Consider the following 14,553-nt stretch of genomic DNA (forward strand, 5'->3'; position numbering starts at 1 on the left):
CTTTTTCTTTTTTCATTCTCTCTCTCTTTCTTCCCTCCATTCATACCTTCTCCCCTTTTCTTTCCCTCCCTCCCTTTCTTTCTTTCATTCTCTCCTTTCTTTCCTCCATTCATACCTTCCCCCTTTCCCTTTCCCTCCCTCCCTCCCTTTCTCTCTCTCTCTTTCTTCCCTCCATTCATACCTTCCCCCTTTCATTTGCCTCCCTTTCTTTCTTTCTTTCTTTCTTTCTTTCTTTCTTTCTTTCTTTCTTTCTTTCTGCCTGCCTGCCTGCCTGCCTGCCTGCCTGCCTGCCTTCCTTCCTTGCTTCCTTCCTTCCTTCCTTCCTTCCTTCCTTCCTTCCTTCCTTCCTTCCTTCCTTCCTTCCTTCCTTCCTTCCTTCCTTCCCCCCTCTCTTTCTTCCCTCCATTCATACCTTTTCCCCTTTCCTTTCCGTTCCTTTCCCTCCCTCTTTCCCTCCCCTTTTCTTTCTTTCTCCCTTCCTCTTGCTTTCTTTTGCTCTATATCTCTTTCTTCCCTCCATTCATACCTTTTCCTTTCCCTCCCTCCCTTTTTCTTTCTTTCTTCTTCCTTCTCCTTTCCTTTCTTTCCCTTTTTTTGCTTTCCTTCTTCCCTCCCTTCCCTCCTTCCTTCGCCTCAGCAGTTGCCAAGCGGCTTCCCTCTGTCGGACTCTGGAAGATCTTGGAACTAAAATCACGCTCACAGCAATGAAACAATGCAGAGAAGTGTTTTATTCCTTCTTTCCACGATCCTAAAAAGACAGTTCTAAAGCTTCCCTGCTCAAACCTGCTGGATAGATCAGTCCCAACTCCCATCCGCTCCCTAGTGAGCAAACACTGTGCCCACAGTCTGTGAACTGCAGATTCAATTTCCCTCTCAAAACAGATGTCTTATCTACACTACCTTCCCCAGCTGTGCTTAGCCTCCTTCTCCCCACCTCTCTTCTTTATGGCAGACCACCGAAGCAGCCATTCCCAGGTGGATACTGCGATCCTGGCACCCTCCCTTTCTTTCCATCACTGAGGGCCACTTTCCCATGCCAGTCTACTCCTTTCCTTTCCCTTTACTCTGGACCCAAAAGGGGTGGTTTTTAGTTCAAACACTTGCATTATGTTCAGTTGGATCATGGAGGGTCTGTGTGCCAAGATCTATCAAGCCACGAAGGAGCCTTTGTGGTACAAACAAACCAACAGGCATACATACCTTGACTTTTGCACACACACACACTCACACATATATATTCATGCCCATTTTTTTGTCTTATTTCGTGCTGAAAAATGAATATTTTATATCACACTAGCCGTCCCCTGCCACGCGTTGCTGTGGCCCAGTCTGTGTGTGTGTATATGTGTTTATATGTGAGTTTCCATATATATATCTATATAAATAAAAATGTAATGTTCGTTTGTGGGATTAACAGAACTCAAAAACCATTGGACGAATTGACACCAAATTTGGACACAAGAAACCTAACAACCCAATGTTTGTCTTTCACTAAAAAAATGATTTTGTCATTTGGGAGTTGTAGTTGCTGGCATTTATAGTTCACCTACAATCAAAGAGCATTCTGAACCCCACCAATGATGGAATTGAACAAAACTTGGCACACAGTTCCCCCATGACCAACAGAAAATACTGGAAGGGTTTGGTGGGCAGTGTCCTTTGGTTTTGGAGTTGTAGTTCACCTACATCCAGAGATCACTGTGGACTCAAACAATGATGGATCTGGACCAAACTTGCCATGAATACTCAGTATGCCCAAATTTAATCACTGGTGGAGTTTGGGGAAAATAGAACCTTGACATTTGGGAGTTGTAGTTGCTGGGATTTGCAGTTCACCTACAGTGAGAGAGCATTCTGAACCCCACCAACAAACATCCCACATAGAACCCCCATGACCACCAGAGTGGGCCACAGTAACGCATGACAGGAAACGGCTAGTGTGTGTGTGTATATATATATATGTGTGTGTGTGTGTGTGTGCATATGTGTATATATTTGTGTTTTTATATATGTATATTGTGTCTATGTGTGTGCTTGTCTATATACATATTTGTGTTTATATATGTGTATATGTATATATGTGTGTATGTAGATGTATGTGTGTGTATTTGTGTGTGCTTGGGTATATATATATACGTATGTGTATGTATGTGTGCATGTGTATATGTATATGAGTGTGTGTGTGTGTGTGTGTATATATATATATATGGTGCATTTTTGGGGGTTTTAAGTCTGTTCTGCTGGGGTTTTTTGTATTTTTAGGGGTGATGAACACTTGTTGGACTGTTAGGTGTATTGAGTCAAAATTTCGTGTCAATTTTTCCAGTGGTTTCTGAGTTATGTTAATCCCACAAATGAACATTACATTTTTATTTTTATAGATAGACATAGTAATGTAGCCCAACTGGTATCACAGAAGCCGAAAACGTGGCATTTGTCCTATGTATCCTGTGTATCCTATGTATGCAATTCACTTCTCTTCTCTGAATGCCTTTGGCAGGGATATCCGATGCGGGAAGTTGATTTGCGTGTATCCGTACACAGTTCCCTTCACTAAACTGAAGGTCCCGGTCCTGTACACCCCAGTAAAAGATACCATTTGTATATCTTTGGACCTTCAACAGTTGGAAGGGTCTCCAGACCCCATGCTGGTGAGAGAAGGCACAAAATGCGGAGTCGACAAGGTAAGAAGGTATTTTGGGTTTCATTAAAAAATACCTGTACGTGCATACAAGTCCGTAATGAGATATTCTGGAAATGGGACCCAAGTCTGAACATGACATTAATTTATCCTTCGCATACACCTTAAATCAGGCATGGGCAAACTTTGGCCATCCAGGTGTTTTGGACTTCAAATCACACAATTCCTAACGGAGACTTGAAGTCCTAAACACCTACCGTTAGGCTGTTAGGAATTGTGGAAGTCCAAAACGCCTACTGGCTGTTAGGAATTGTGGGACCTGAAGTCCTAAACACCTACCAGCTGTTAGGAATTGTGGGATTTGAAGTCCAAAACACCTACCAGCTGTTAGGAATTGTGGGACTGGAAGTCCTAAACACCTACCAGCTGTTAGGAATTGTGGGATTTGAAGTCCTAAATACCTACTGGCTGTTAGGAATTGTGGGATTTGAAGTCCTAAATACCTACTGGCTGTTAGGAATTGTGGGATTTGAAGTCCAAAACACCTACTGGCTGTTAGGAATTGTGGGACCTGAAATCCAAAACACCTACTGGCTGTTAGGAATTGTGGGACCTGAAGTCCTAAACACCTACTGGCTGTTAGGAATTGTGGGACCTGAAGTCCAAAACACCTACTGGCTGTTAGGAATTGTGGGACTTGAAGTCCAAAACACCTACTGGCTGTTAGGAATTGTGGAACTTGAAGTCCAAAACACCTACTGGCTGTTAGGAATTGTGGGACTTGAAGTCCAAAATGCCTACCAGCTGTTAGGAATTGTGGGATTTGAAGTCCTAAACACCTACTGGCTGTTAGAAATTGTGGGACTTGACTTGAAGTTCTAAATACCTTCTGGCTGTTAGGAATTGTGGGATCTGAAGTCCAAAACACCTACCGGCTGTTAGGAATTGTGGGACTGGAAGTCCAAAATGCCTACCAGCTGTTAGGAATTGTGGGATTTGAAGTCCTAAACACCTACTGGCTGTTAGGAATTGTGGGACCTGAAGTCCAAAACACCTACTGGCTGTTAGGAATTGTGGGATTTGAAGTCCAAAATGCCTACTGGCTGTTAGGAATTGTGGGATTTGAAGTCCTAAACACCTTCTGGCTGTTAGGAATTGTGGGACTTGACTTGAAGTTCTAAACATCTTAAGGGCCGAAGTTGACCTATGCCTGCCTTAAATGCAATGGCCGAAGGTAAGTTTATACAATATTTTTACTATTTTTTTGTGCATGAAACAAAGCTTGCCTATGTCGAACCATCAGAAAGAAAAGATCTCATATCTCAAACCAAATGCAGACAATTTAGGAGTATTTCAGATTTTGACATTCCAGATAAAGGATGTACCATCATCACCATTAATAATGCAAATTTTATATATATATATATATATATATATATATATTTCATGTCAGGAACAACTTGAGAAACTGCAAGTCGCTTTTGGTGTGAGAGAATTGGCTGTCTGCAAGGACGTTGCCCAAGGGATTCCCGGATGTTTTACCATCCTGTGGGAGGCTTCTCACATTTCCCTGAATGGGAAGCTGGAGCTGGCAGATGGGAGCTCACCCTGCTCTCTTCATTCGAACTGCTGATCTTTTGTGCAATGAGTTAAATCCTTGCTCCACAAGGATTTAAGTCATTGCACCACCGGGGGCTCCAATACAACAACAACAACAACAACAACAACACTTTATTTATATTCCAGTCTATCTCCCCAAGAGGACTCAGAGCGGATTACAGTATACCCATATATAGGCAAATATTCAATGCCTTTTATACAGTAACAGCAACGACATACAATATAAACGAAGGCAAAGGTTTCCCTTTCCATCTCCGGCATCTGGAGGCGATGCTCAACGCTGGCCAGGGGGAGGCGCTCTTGTTCCATTTTTCCAATGCCGAAGAGCCTGTTGTCCGTAGACGTTCCTGGACGTGTTTTGCACGCGTTGCTGCATTGGAGCGTTCAACCTACTACTCACATTGCATGTTTTCGAACTGCTAGGTTGGCAGAAGCTGGGGCTGACAGGTGGGAGCTCACCCCGACTTGCGACTTTGAACTGCCGACCTTCCGGTCAGCAAGTTTTTGCAGCTAGTGGATTGCTGTGCTACCGTGGTCCCCACAACTGTGTTGCCAATGTATATACAGCATTTTGGAAGGGAAATATGGGCCTTGGTGGTACTGTTCTGCAGTGGCTCAGGTCCTTCCTAGAGGATCGTACTCAGAAGGTGTTGCTGGGGGACAACTGCTCTACCTCACAACCATTGTCTTGTGGGGTCCCGCAGGGCTCAATACTGTCCCCCATGTTATTTAACATCTACATGAAGCCGTTGGGAGAGATCATCCGGAGTTTCGGGGTGCGGTGTTATCTGTACGCAGATGACGTCCAACTCTGTCACTCCTTCCCACCTACTACTAAGGAGGCTGTTTGGCTGTCCTGAACCGCTGCTTGGCCGCTGTGTCGGACTGGATGAGGGCTAACAAATTGAAACTGAATCCAGACAAGACAGAGGCACTCCTGGTCAGTCGAAAGGCCGAACAGGGTATAGGGTTACAGCCTGTGTTACACGGGGTTACACTCCCCCTGAAGACGCAGGTTCGCAGCTTGGGTGTGATCCTGGTCTCTTCGCTAAGCTTGGAACCCCAAGTTTCGGCGGTGTCCAGGGGAGCATTTGCACAACTCAAACTTGTGCGCCAGTTGCGCCCGTACCTTGGTGAAGTCTGACTTGGCCACGGTAGTCCACGCTCTGGTTACATCCCGGATTGATTACTGCAACGTGCTCTACGTGGGGTTGCCCTTGAAGACTGCCCGGAAGCTTCAGATGGTCCAGCGCTCGGCGGCCAGGTTGCTAACGGGAGCGGCACTCAGGGAGCACACCACTCCTCTGTTGAGCCAGCTCCACTGGCTGCCAATCCGCTACCGGGCACAATTCAAGGTGCTGGCTTTAGCCTATAAAGCCCTAAACCAGTAGTTCTCAACCTTCCTAATGCCGCGACCCCTTAATACAGTCCCCCATGTTGTGGTGACCCCCAACCATAATATTGTTTTCATTGCTCCTTCATAACAGTCATTTTACTACTGTTATAAATCATAATGTAAATATCTGATATGCAGGATGCATTTTCATTCACTGGACCAAACTGGGCACAAATACCCAATACACCCAAATGTGAATGCTAGTGGGGTTGGGCGAGGATTGATTTTGTAATTTGGGAGTTGTAGTTGCTGGGATTTATAGTTCACTTATAATCAAAGAGCATTCCGAACTCCACCAGCGATGGATTTGAACCAAACTTGGCTCCCATGACCAATGGAAAACATTGGAAGAGTTTGATGGGCATTGACCTTGAGTTTGGGAGTTGTAGTTCACCTATATCCAGAGAGCACTGTGGACTCATGCAATGGTGGATCTGGACCAAACTTGGCATGAATACTCAATATGCCCAAATGTGAACACTGGTGGAGTCCGGGGAAAATAGATCTTGACATTTGGGAGTTTTAGTTGCTGGGATTTATAGTTCATTACAATCAAAGAACATTCTGAACTCCACCAACCATAGAATTGGCTCAAACTTCCCACATGGAATCCCCATGACCATCAGAAAATACTGTGTTTTCTTATGGTCTTTGGCGACCCCTCTGACACCCCCTCGTGACCCCCTCAGGGGTCCCGACCCCCAGGTTGAGAAACATTGCCCTAAACGGTTCTGGCCCTGCTTACCTCTCCGAACGCATCTCCACCTATGAACCGACGAGGACGTTAAGATCGTCCAGGGAGGCCCTGCTCTCGGTCCCGCCTGCGTCACAGGCGCACTTGGCGGGGACGAGAGACAGGGCCTTCTCAGTGGTGGCCCCTCGGCTATGGAATGCCCTACCGGCAGACATCAGACAGGCACCTTCGTTGCTGACGTTTCGGAGAATGGTCAAGACCTGGCTTTATGAACAAGCGTTTGGTTAAGCAGTGCAACCAATCATAGGAAGACGGTAAATGGAACATAGGAATGGCACAAGGATTATGAGAACGGATCTGATTTCAACTGAGGCGTTATGTTATGTCTGTTTTGTTGATCTGTCTTGTTGATTGTTAACTGTTGTGGATTGATGCTGTTGATCCTGTTTGTTGCTTTGTTATGTTTTAATTGCACTGACACTGTTTGATAATTGTACCATGTAAACCGCATTGAGTCGCCTGTTAAGGGCTGAAAAATGCGGTATAGAAATAAAGCAAATAAATAAATAAATAAATAAATAAATATTGAATCAAATAGTATTTATTTTTTATTTTATTTATTTTACTTCGCTTATATCCCGCTGTATCTCAAGCCCGAAGGCGACTCACGGTGGTTCACAAACAGTAAAAACAGTAGAAACAGCAGTGGTTCCATACAACATATAACAATTGACTTAACACATTATCCATAAATTACCAATAAGCAATTACAATGCACAATTATTACAAAAAACAACAACCGTACCCAATCTTCTCCTCATCCAAGCGTAGTCCAGGTTCGTCGTCCATTGTTCCATTCCTATGTTCCATTACCAGATTGCACTAAATTACTCAAACGCCTGCACAAACAGCCAGGTCTTCACCTTTTTGCGGAATACCATTAGAGATGGTGCTAGTCTAATGTCCGTAGGAAGGGCGTTCCACAGCCGAGGAGCCACCACCGAGAAGGCCCTATCTCTCGTCCCCGCCAGCCGAGCTTGAGAAGCAGGCGGGATCGAGAGCAGGGTCTCCCCGGAAGATCTCAAAGTCCTGGTGGGTTCATAGGCAGAGATGCGGTCAGATAGGTAGCTTGGGCCGGAACCGTTTAGGGCTTTAAAGGCCAACGCCAGCACTTTGAATTCAGCCCGGTAGCAGATCGGTAGCCAGTGGAGTTGGCGCAACAGGGGGGTTGTATGCTCCCTGCGCTCCGCTCCTGTTAAAATCATGGCTGCCGAGCGTTGGACTAGTTGGAGCTTCCGAGCTGTCTTCAAAGGCAACCCCACGTAGAGAGCGTTGCAGTAGTCTAAACGGGATGTAACCAGAGCGTGGACTACCGTAGCCAAGTCAGACTTCCCAAGGTACAGGCGCAGCTGGCGCACAAGCTTTAGCTGTGCAAATGCTCCCCTGGTCACCGCCGAAACCTGGGGTTCCAGGCTCAGCGATGAGTCCAGGATCACTCCCAAGCTGCGAACCTGCGCCTTCAGGGGGAGTGTGACCCCGTCCAACACAGGCTGTAACCCTATGCCCTGTTCGGCCTTGCGACTGACCAGGAGGACCTCTGTCTTGTCTGGATTCAATTTCAATTTGTTCGCCCTCATCCAGACCGTCACAGTTCTCAGTTTTAGTTTGAGATAGATTCTCTGCTAGAAGATTTCTAGTACTTTGGAGCAAAGGCTTCTGTCTCAAGGCGCTAGAAATCTTCCAGTAGGGAATGAGGAGACGAGACTTATGAATAGTCATATGAAATCTGAGGACTCCCTTTTTGAACTTCCAGGTTTGCATCAGACAAGTATGTGAAAAAGCCAACATCCTGAAATACGATTGCGATCCTCTTAGGAAATGCTCCGGACACGGTGTAAGTAAACCCCTTCATACAGATCCTCGTGTCACGGTGATCCCAAACCATAATATTATTTTCGTTGCTACTTCACAATTGTAATTTTGCTTCTGTTATGAATCGTAATGTAAATATTCATTGGACCAATACGTCCAAATTTGAATACTGGTGGAGTTGGGGATTTTGTCATTTGGGAGTTGCTGGGATTTATAGTCCACCTACAATCAAGGAGCATTCTGAACTCCACCGATGATGGAATTGAAGCAAACTTGGCACATAGAACTCCCATGACTAAGAGAACATACTGGAAGCATTTGGTGGGCATTGACCTTGAGTTTTGGAGTTGTAGTTTCCCTACATCCAGACACAAATAATGATAGATCTGGACCAAACCAGGCAGGACATTCAGTATGTCCAAAAGTGAATAGTACACTGGTGGAGTTTGGGGAAAACAGACCTTGACATTTTGGGAGCTGTAGTTGCTGGGATTTATAGTTCACCTACAATCAAGGAGCATTCTGAACTCCACCAACGATAGAAGTGGGCCAAACTTTCCATACAGAACTCCCATGACCAACAGAAAATACTGGAAGTGTTTGGTGGGCATTGACCTTGAGAGTTTTGGAGTTGTAGTTTCCCTACATCCAGACACAAGTAATGATAGATCTGGACCAAACCAGGCACGGATACTCAATATGGCCAAAAGTGAACAGTATACTGGTGGAGTTTGGGAAAAATAGACCTTGACATTTTGGGAGCTGTAGTTGCTGGGATTTATAGTTCACCTACAATCAAGGAGCATTCTGAACTCCACCAACGATAGAAGTGGGCCAAACCTTCAATACAAACTCCCATGACCAACAGAAAATACTGGAAGTGTTTGGTGGGCATTGACCTTGAGAGTTTTGGAGTTGTAGTTCACCTACATCCAGACTCAAGTAGTGATAGATCTGGACCGATCTTGGCACGAATACTCAATATAGTTCACCTACAATCAAAGAGCATTCTGAACTCCACCAATGATAGAAGTGGGCCAAACCTTCCATACAGAACTCCCAAGACCAACAGAAAATACTGGAAGGGTTTGATGGGCATTGACCTTGAGAATTTTGGAGTTGGAGTTCACCTACATCCAGACTCAAGTAGTGATAGATCTGGACCAATCTTGGCACGAATACTCAATATGGCCAAAAGTGAACAGTATACTGGTGGAGTTTAGGGAAAATAGACCTTGACATTTGGGAGCTATAGTTGCTGGGATTTATAGTTCACCTACAATCAAGGAGCATTCTGAACTCCACCAATGATAGAAGTGGGCCAAACCTTCCATACAGAACTCCCAAGACCAACAGAAAATACTGGAAGGGTTTGGTGGGCATTGACCTTGAGAGCTTTGGAGTTGTAGTTCACCTATATCCAGACTCAAGTAGTGATAGATCTGGACCGATCTTGGCAGTGAATACTCAATATGGCCAAAAGTGAACAGTATACTGGTGGAGTTTAGGGAAAATAGACCTTGACATTTGGGAGCTATAGTTGCTGGGATTTATAGTTCACCTACAATCAAGGAGCATTCTGAACTCCACCAATGATAGAATTGGGCCGAACTCCCCACACAGAACTCCCATGACCAACAGAAAATACTGGAAGGGTTTGGTGAGCACTGACCTTGAGAGTTTTGGAGTTGTAGTTCACCTACATCCAGACTCAAGTAGTGATAGATCTGGACCAATCTTGGCATGGGTACTCAATATGCCCAAATGTGAACACTGCCAGAGTTTGGAGAAAATAGACCTTGACATTTGGGAGATGTAGTTGCTGGGATTTATAGTTCACCTACAATCAAGGAGCATTCTGAACTCCACCAATGACAGAAGTGGGCCAAACTTTCCATACAGAACTCCCATGACCAACAGAAAATACTGGAAGGGTTTGGTGGGCATTGACCTTGAGAGTTTTGGAGTTGTAGTTCACCTACATCCAGACTCAAGTAGTGATAGATCTGGACCAATCTTGGCATGGATACCCAATATGTCCAAATGTGAACACTGGCAGAGTTTGGGGAAAATAGACCTTGACATTTGGGAGCTGTAGTTATTGGGATTTATAGTTCACCTAGAGTCAAGGGGCATTCTGAACCCTACCAAGGATTGAAGTGGGCCAAATTTCCCACAGAGAATCCCCATTTATTTATCGTATCAGAAGCGAACCGAGGGTACAGTTGTAATGTTGACCAACATAAAATACTGTATATTCTGATAGTCTTTGGCAACCCCTCTGACACCCCCTTGCAACCCCCCTCCCCCAAGGGTCCCAAACACTGCTCTAAGGCAATGGTTCTCAGATTCTGGTCTCCCAACTGTTTGGGACTTCCCAGTCATTGGACAATACAGCCTCCTCCATTCATACAGGTTGGTTTATTTTATTTTACCCTTTGGTGGTTGGGTGAGAGTTGTTGTTGTTGTTGTTCATTCGTTCAGTCGTTTCCGACTCTTTGTGACCTCATGGACCAGCCCACCCAACCTATTCAACTTGTATGCAGAACACATCAAGCGATGTGCGGGGCTTGAGGAATGCAAGGCTAGGGGTGAAAATTGCTGGAATTAACATTAACAACCTGAGATATGCAGATGACACCACTCCGATGGCCAAAAGCGAGGAGGAGCTGAGGAGACTTCTCATCAAGGTGAAAGAAGAAAGCGCAAAAGCTGGGTTGCAGTGAAACATAAAAAAACCAAGATTATGGCAACAAGAATGATTGACAACTGGGAAATAGAGGGAGAAAACGTGGAGGCCGAGACAGCGTTCGTATTTCTAGGTGGGAAGATGAGTGCAGATGCAGACTGTGGCCAGGAAATCAGAAGACGCTTCCTTCTTGGGAGGAGAGCAAGGTCCAGTCTCGATACAATAGTGAAGAGTAGAGACATCAGACTGGCAACCAAGATCCATTGCCTAGTCAAAGCCATGGTATTCCCTGTAGTCACCTCCAGATGGGAGAGCTGGACCTTCTTAGGGAAGGCCGAGCGAAGGAAGAGAGATGCTTTTGAGCTGTGGTGTTGGAGGAAAGTGCTGAGAGTGCCTTGGACTGCGAGAAGATCCAACCAGTCCATCCTCCAGGAAAGAAAGCCCAACTGCTCACTGGAAGGAAGGAGACTAGAGACAAAATTGAAGTCCTTTGAATGCCACATCATGAGGAGACAGGAAAGCCTAGAGAAGGGAATGATGCTGGGGAAAGTGGAAGGCAAAAGGAAGAGGGGCCGACCAAGGGCAAGGTGGATGGATGGCATCCTTGAAGTGACTGGCTTATTTATTTATTTGTCGTGTCAAGGCAACCAGTCAATTGTATTACATTTCTAACAGAACAAAACAAACAAACAGACAGACAAAACACAAAGTTTGCAAAACAAACTTTGTGTTAAAGTTTTTTTAAAGATAAAAAAACCCACAAAGTTTGCAAACCTGGTAGTTGATTAGATGTCCTTTGACCAGTATCTGGCCCCTTGGAGTGCCTCTGGTATTGCCGCAAGGAGGTCCCCCCTGGTGCATGTGGCAGGGCTCAGGTTGCATTGCAGCAGGTGGTCAGGGGTTGGCTCTTCTCCACACTCGCATGTCGAGGATTCCACTTTGTGGCCCCATTTCTTGAGGTTGGCTCTGCATCTCGTGGTGCCAGAGCGCAGTCTGTTCAGCGCCTTCCAAGTGGCCCAGTCTTCTGTGTGCCCAGGGGGGAGTCTCTCATTTGGGATCAGCCATTGGTTGAGGTTCTGGGTTTGAGCCTGCCACTTTTGGACTCTCGCTTGCTGAGGTTTTCTGGCAAGTGTCTCTATAGATCTTAGAAAACTACTTGATTTAAGTGGTTGACGTGCTGGCTGATACCCAAACAGGGGATGAGCTGGAGATGTCACTGCCTTGGTCCTTTCACTATTGGCTGCTACTTCCCAGCGGATGTCAGGTGGTGCAATACCGGCTAAGCAGTGTAATTTCTTCAGTGGTGTAGGGCGCAGACACCCCGTGATAATGCGGCATGTCTCATTAAGAGCCACATCCCCTGTTTTAGTGTGGTAAGATGTGTTCCACACTGGGCATGCATACTCAGCAGCAGAGTAGCACAGCGCAAGGGCAGATGTCTTCACTGTGTCTGGTTGTGATCCCCAGGTTGTCCCCAGGGGGACATGAGAGAAGCCTCCTCACAGGATTGCAAGACATCCGGGCGTCCCCTGGGCAACGTCTTCATAGATGGCTGATTCTCTCACCCCAGAAGCGACCAGAAGTGATTGGCTTGACCTTGAAGGAGCTGGGGGTGGTGACGGCCGACAGGGAGCTCTGGTCTGGGCTGTCCATGAGGTCACAAAGAGTCGGAAGCGACTGAAGGAATGAACAACAACAACAACAACCCTTTGGTGGTGCAGGGCCCGAGATTCCCATCTGCACCTTGCTTAGACAATAAATGATAATAATTCTCTTTTTCTCCTCAGCTGTGCAACAACAAAAAGAACTGCCACTGCGATCCAGGATGGTCCCCTCCAAATTGCAAAACTAAAGGAAGTCCCCTGGGAGGAAGCGTGGACAGCGGGCTTCGCATTTTGTCAGCTGGTAAGTCCAATGTCCCGATTTGACAAAGGCACAAGAAGCAAAGGAGTCCCACTGCAATCCCTCTCCAGAATCCGGACCCACCTTTTATTCTTGTAGGTTTTTCAGTCTGCCTGGCCATGTTCTAGAAGCATTCTCTCCTGACGTTTCACCTGCATCTGTGGCAAGCATCCTGTTGGGACTCGGCCTGTGATTGAAGCTGAGCTTGTGATTGAACTTGTGATTGTATTTCAGTCTCCTGATGTTTCTGTGTCTGATGTGGGTAATGAGGCGGGAAATCAGTCCCCTGTTGCTTCTGACGTGGGGGATGCTGGGACTGACTCTGAGGTGCAAGATGGAGACACTTTGGTCAACGAGTTTCATGCAGACACTGACAGAGAGGCTTCGGTGCAAAGGGCAGATTCTCCTGAGAATGTTTTGGTCAGGCCTTGGGAGGAAGGTTTACTCACTCCATCTGTGAGCTCTCCAGATTCTAGTTTGGAAAACAGTCTGACACCTGATAAAGTTAATGAGGAGTCGGATAAGCAGAGTCTGCAGCTGGAGATTAGCCAGAATCGACAAGAGACCCAATGTTTATGGAGATCCGAAAGAATTCATCAATTGAAGTCAAAGACTGGGGGAAAAACAAAACCAGTTCTTGGGATTTAAGGTTTGCCTGTAGAAAATCTTGTCAGATCAGGCATCGTTTGGAAACCAAGCACAAGCCTCATGGAATTCCTGTTCAAGTGATCGAGTCTTGATGCTTTTTTTTAGCCTTTCAACTTGACTAGCAGTGTCTGGTCTATTCTTGCTTCTTGGTTGATTGGATTATCAGTGCCTTGGAATATTATTCTATGCTTTTTGAACATTGCTTTTGAATGCTACGTTTCGACACTGTGTCTTCTTCCTGCCTTTAAATGCCTTATTGCTTTTTGGAATCTTAACTTTCTTTACAAGCATTTATTTCTACTGGCTTTTTTTTGGCTAAGCTTTAATAAAAAAGATTGTTCCTTCAATCAACATGTGGTGTGTTTATAGTCAGAGGGATCATTTCCTGTTCTGGAATGCAACACATCCTCAGAGAGAATGTCAGGAGAGATTGCTTCTAGAACATGGCCATACAGCCCGAAAAACCTACAACAACCCAGTGATTCTGGCCATGAAAGCCTTCGAAACTACATTTCTCTATTTACGTGGAATATGATCGGGTCTTGTCAGGCCTTGTTGTTCTGTTTCTTATTGTGATATGGCCTAAGGACTAATCTAGAAAAATTACTACTACTACTACTACTACTACTACTACTACATTGCTCTATTACAATCGGCAGAAGTTGACTGTGTGATGTATTGTCGAAGGCTTTCATGGCCGGAATCACTGGGTTGTTGTAGGTTTTCCGGGCTATATGGCCATGTTCTAGAGGCATTTTCTCCTGACGTTTTGCCTGCAACTATGGAGCTAGGTGTGACTGTGTGATTGTGCTGGAGTGCTGCACTCCAGGCTAGGAAAGCCCTCTGACTTTAAACATCACACAGCTGAGTAAAAATGCGAGCAGTTCCTTGAAGATATTTAAAAGCAGTAGCAATAAAAAAGCACTGGGTTGTTGTAGGTTTTTTCGGGCTATATGGCCATGTTCTAGAGGCATTCTCTCCTGACGTTTCGCCTGCATCTATGGCAAGCATCCTCAGAGGTAGTGAGGTTTGTTGGAACTAGGAAAAAGGGTTTATATATCTGTGGAATGACCAGGGTGGGACAAAGGACT

General features: G+C 45.5%; 1 protein-coding gene across 1 annotated transcript in view; it reads left to right on the top strand.

Annotated features, from left to right (window-relative positions):
- Nucleotides 1-14,553, top strand: part of LOC132782422 (disintegrin and metalloproteinase domain-containing protein 2-like) — an 80,364-nt gene that overhangs the window by 54,659 nt on the left and 11,152 nt on the right. Inside the window, exons 16-18 of the mRNA XM_067470854.1 lie at nt 2,501-2,684; nt 8,165-8,245; nt 12,700-12,817. Coding sequence (XP_067326955.1) covers nt 2,501-2,684; nt 8,165-8,245; nt 12,700-12,817 — 383 coding nt within the window. The remainder of the gene's footprint in view (nt 1-2,500; nt 2,685-8,164; nt 8,246-12,699; nt 12,818-14,553) is intronic.

This window comes from Anolis sagrei, chromosome 7 (assembly GCF_037176765.1).
Source record: "Anolis sagrei isolate rAnoSag1 chromosome 7, rAnoSag1.mat, whole genome shotgun sequence".
Classification (NCBI taxonomy): Eukaryota; Metazoa; Chordata; class Lepidosauria; order Squamata; family Dactyloidae; genus Anolis; species Anolis sagrei.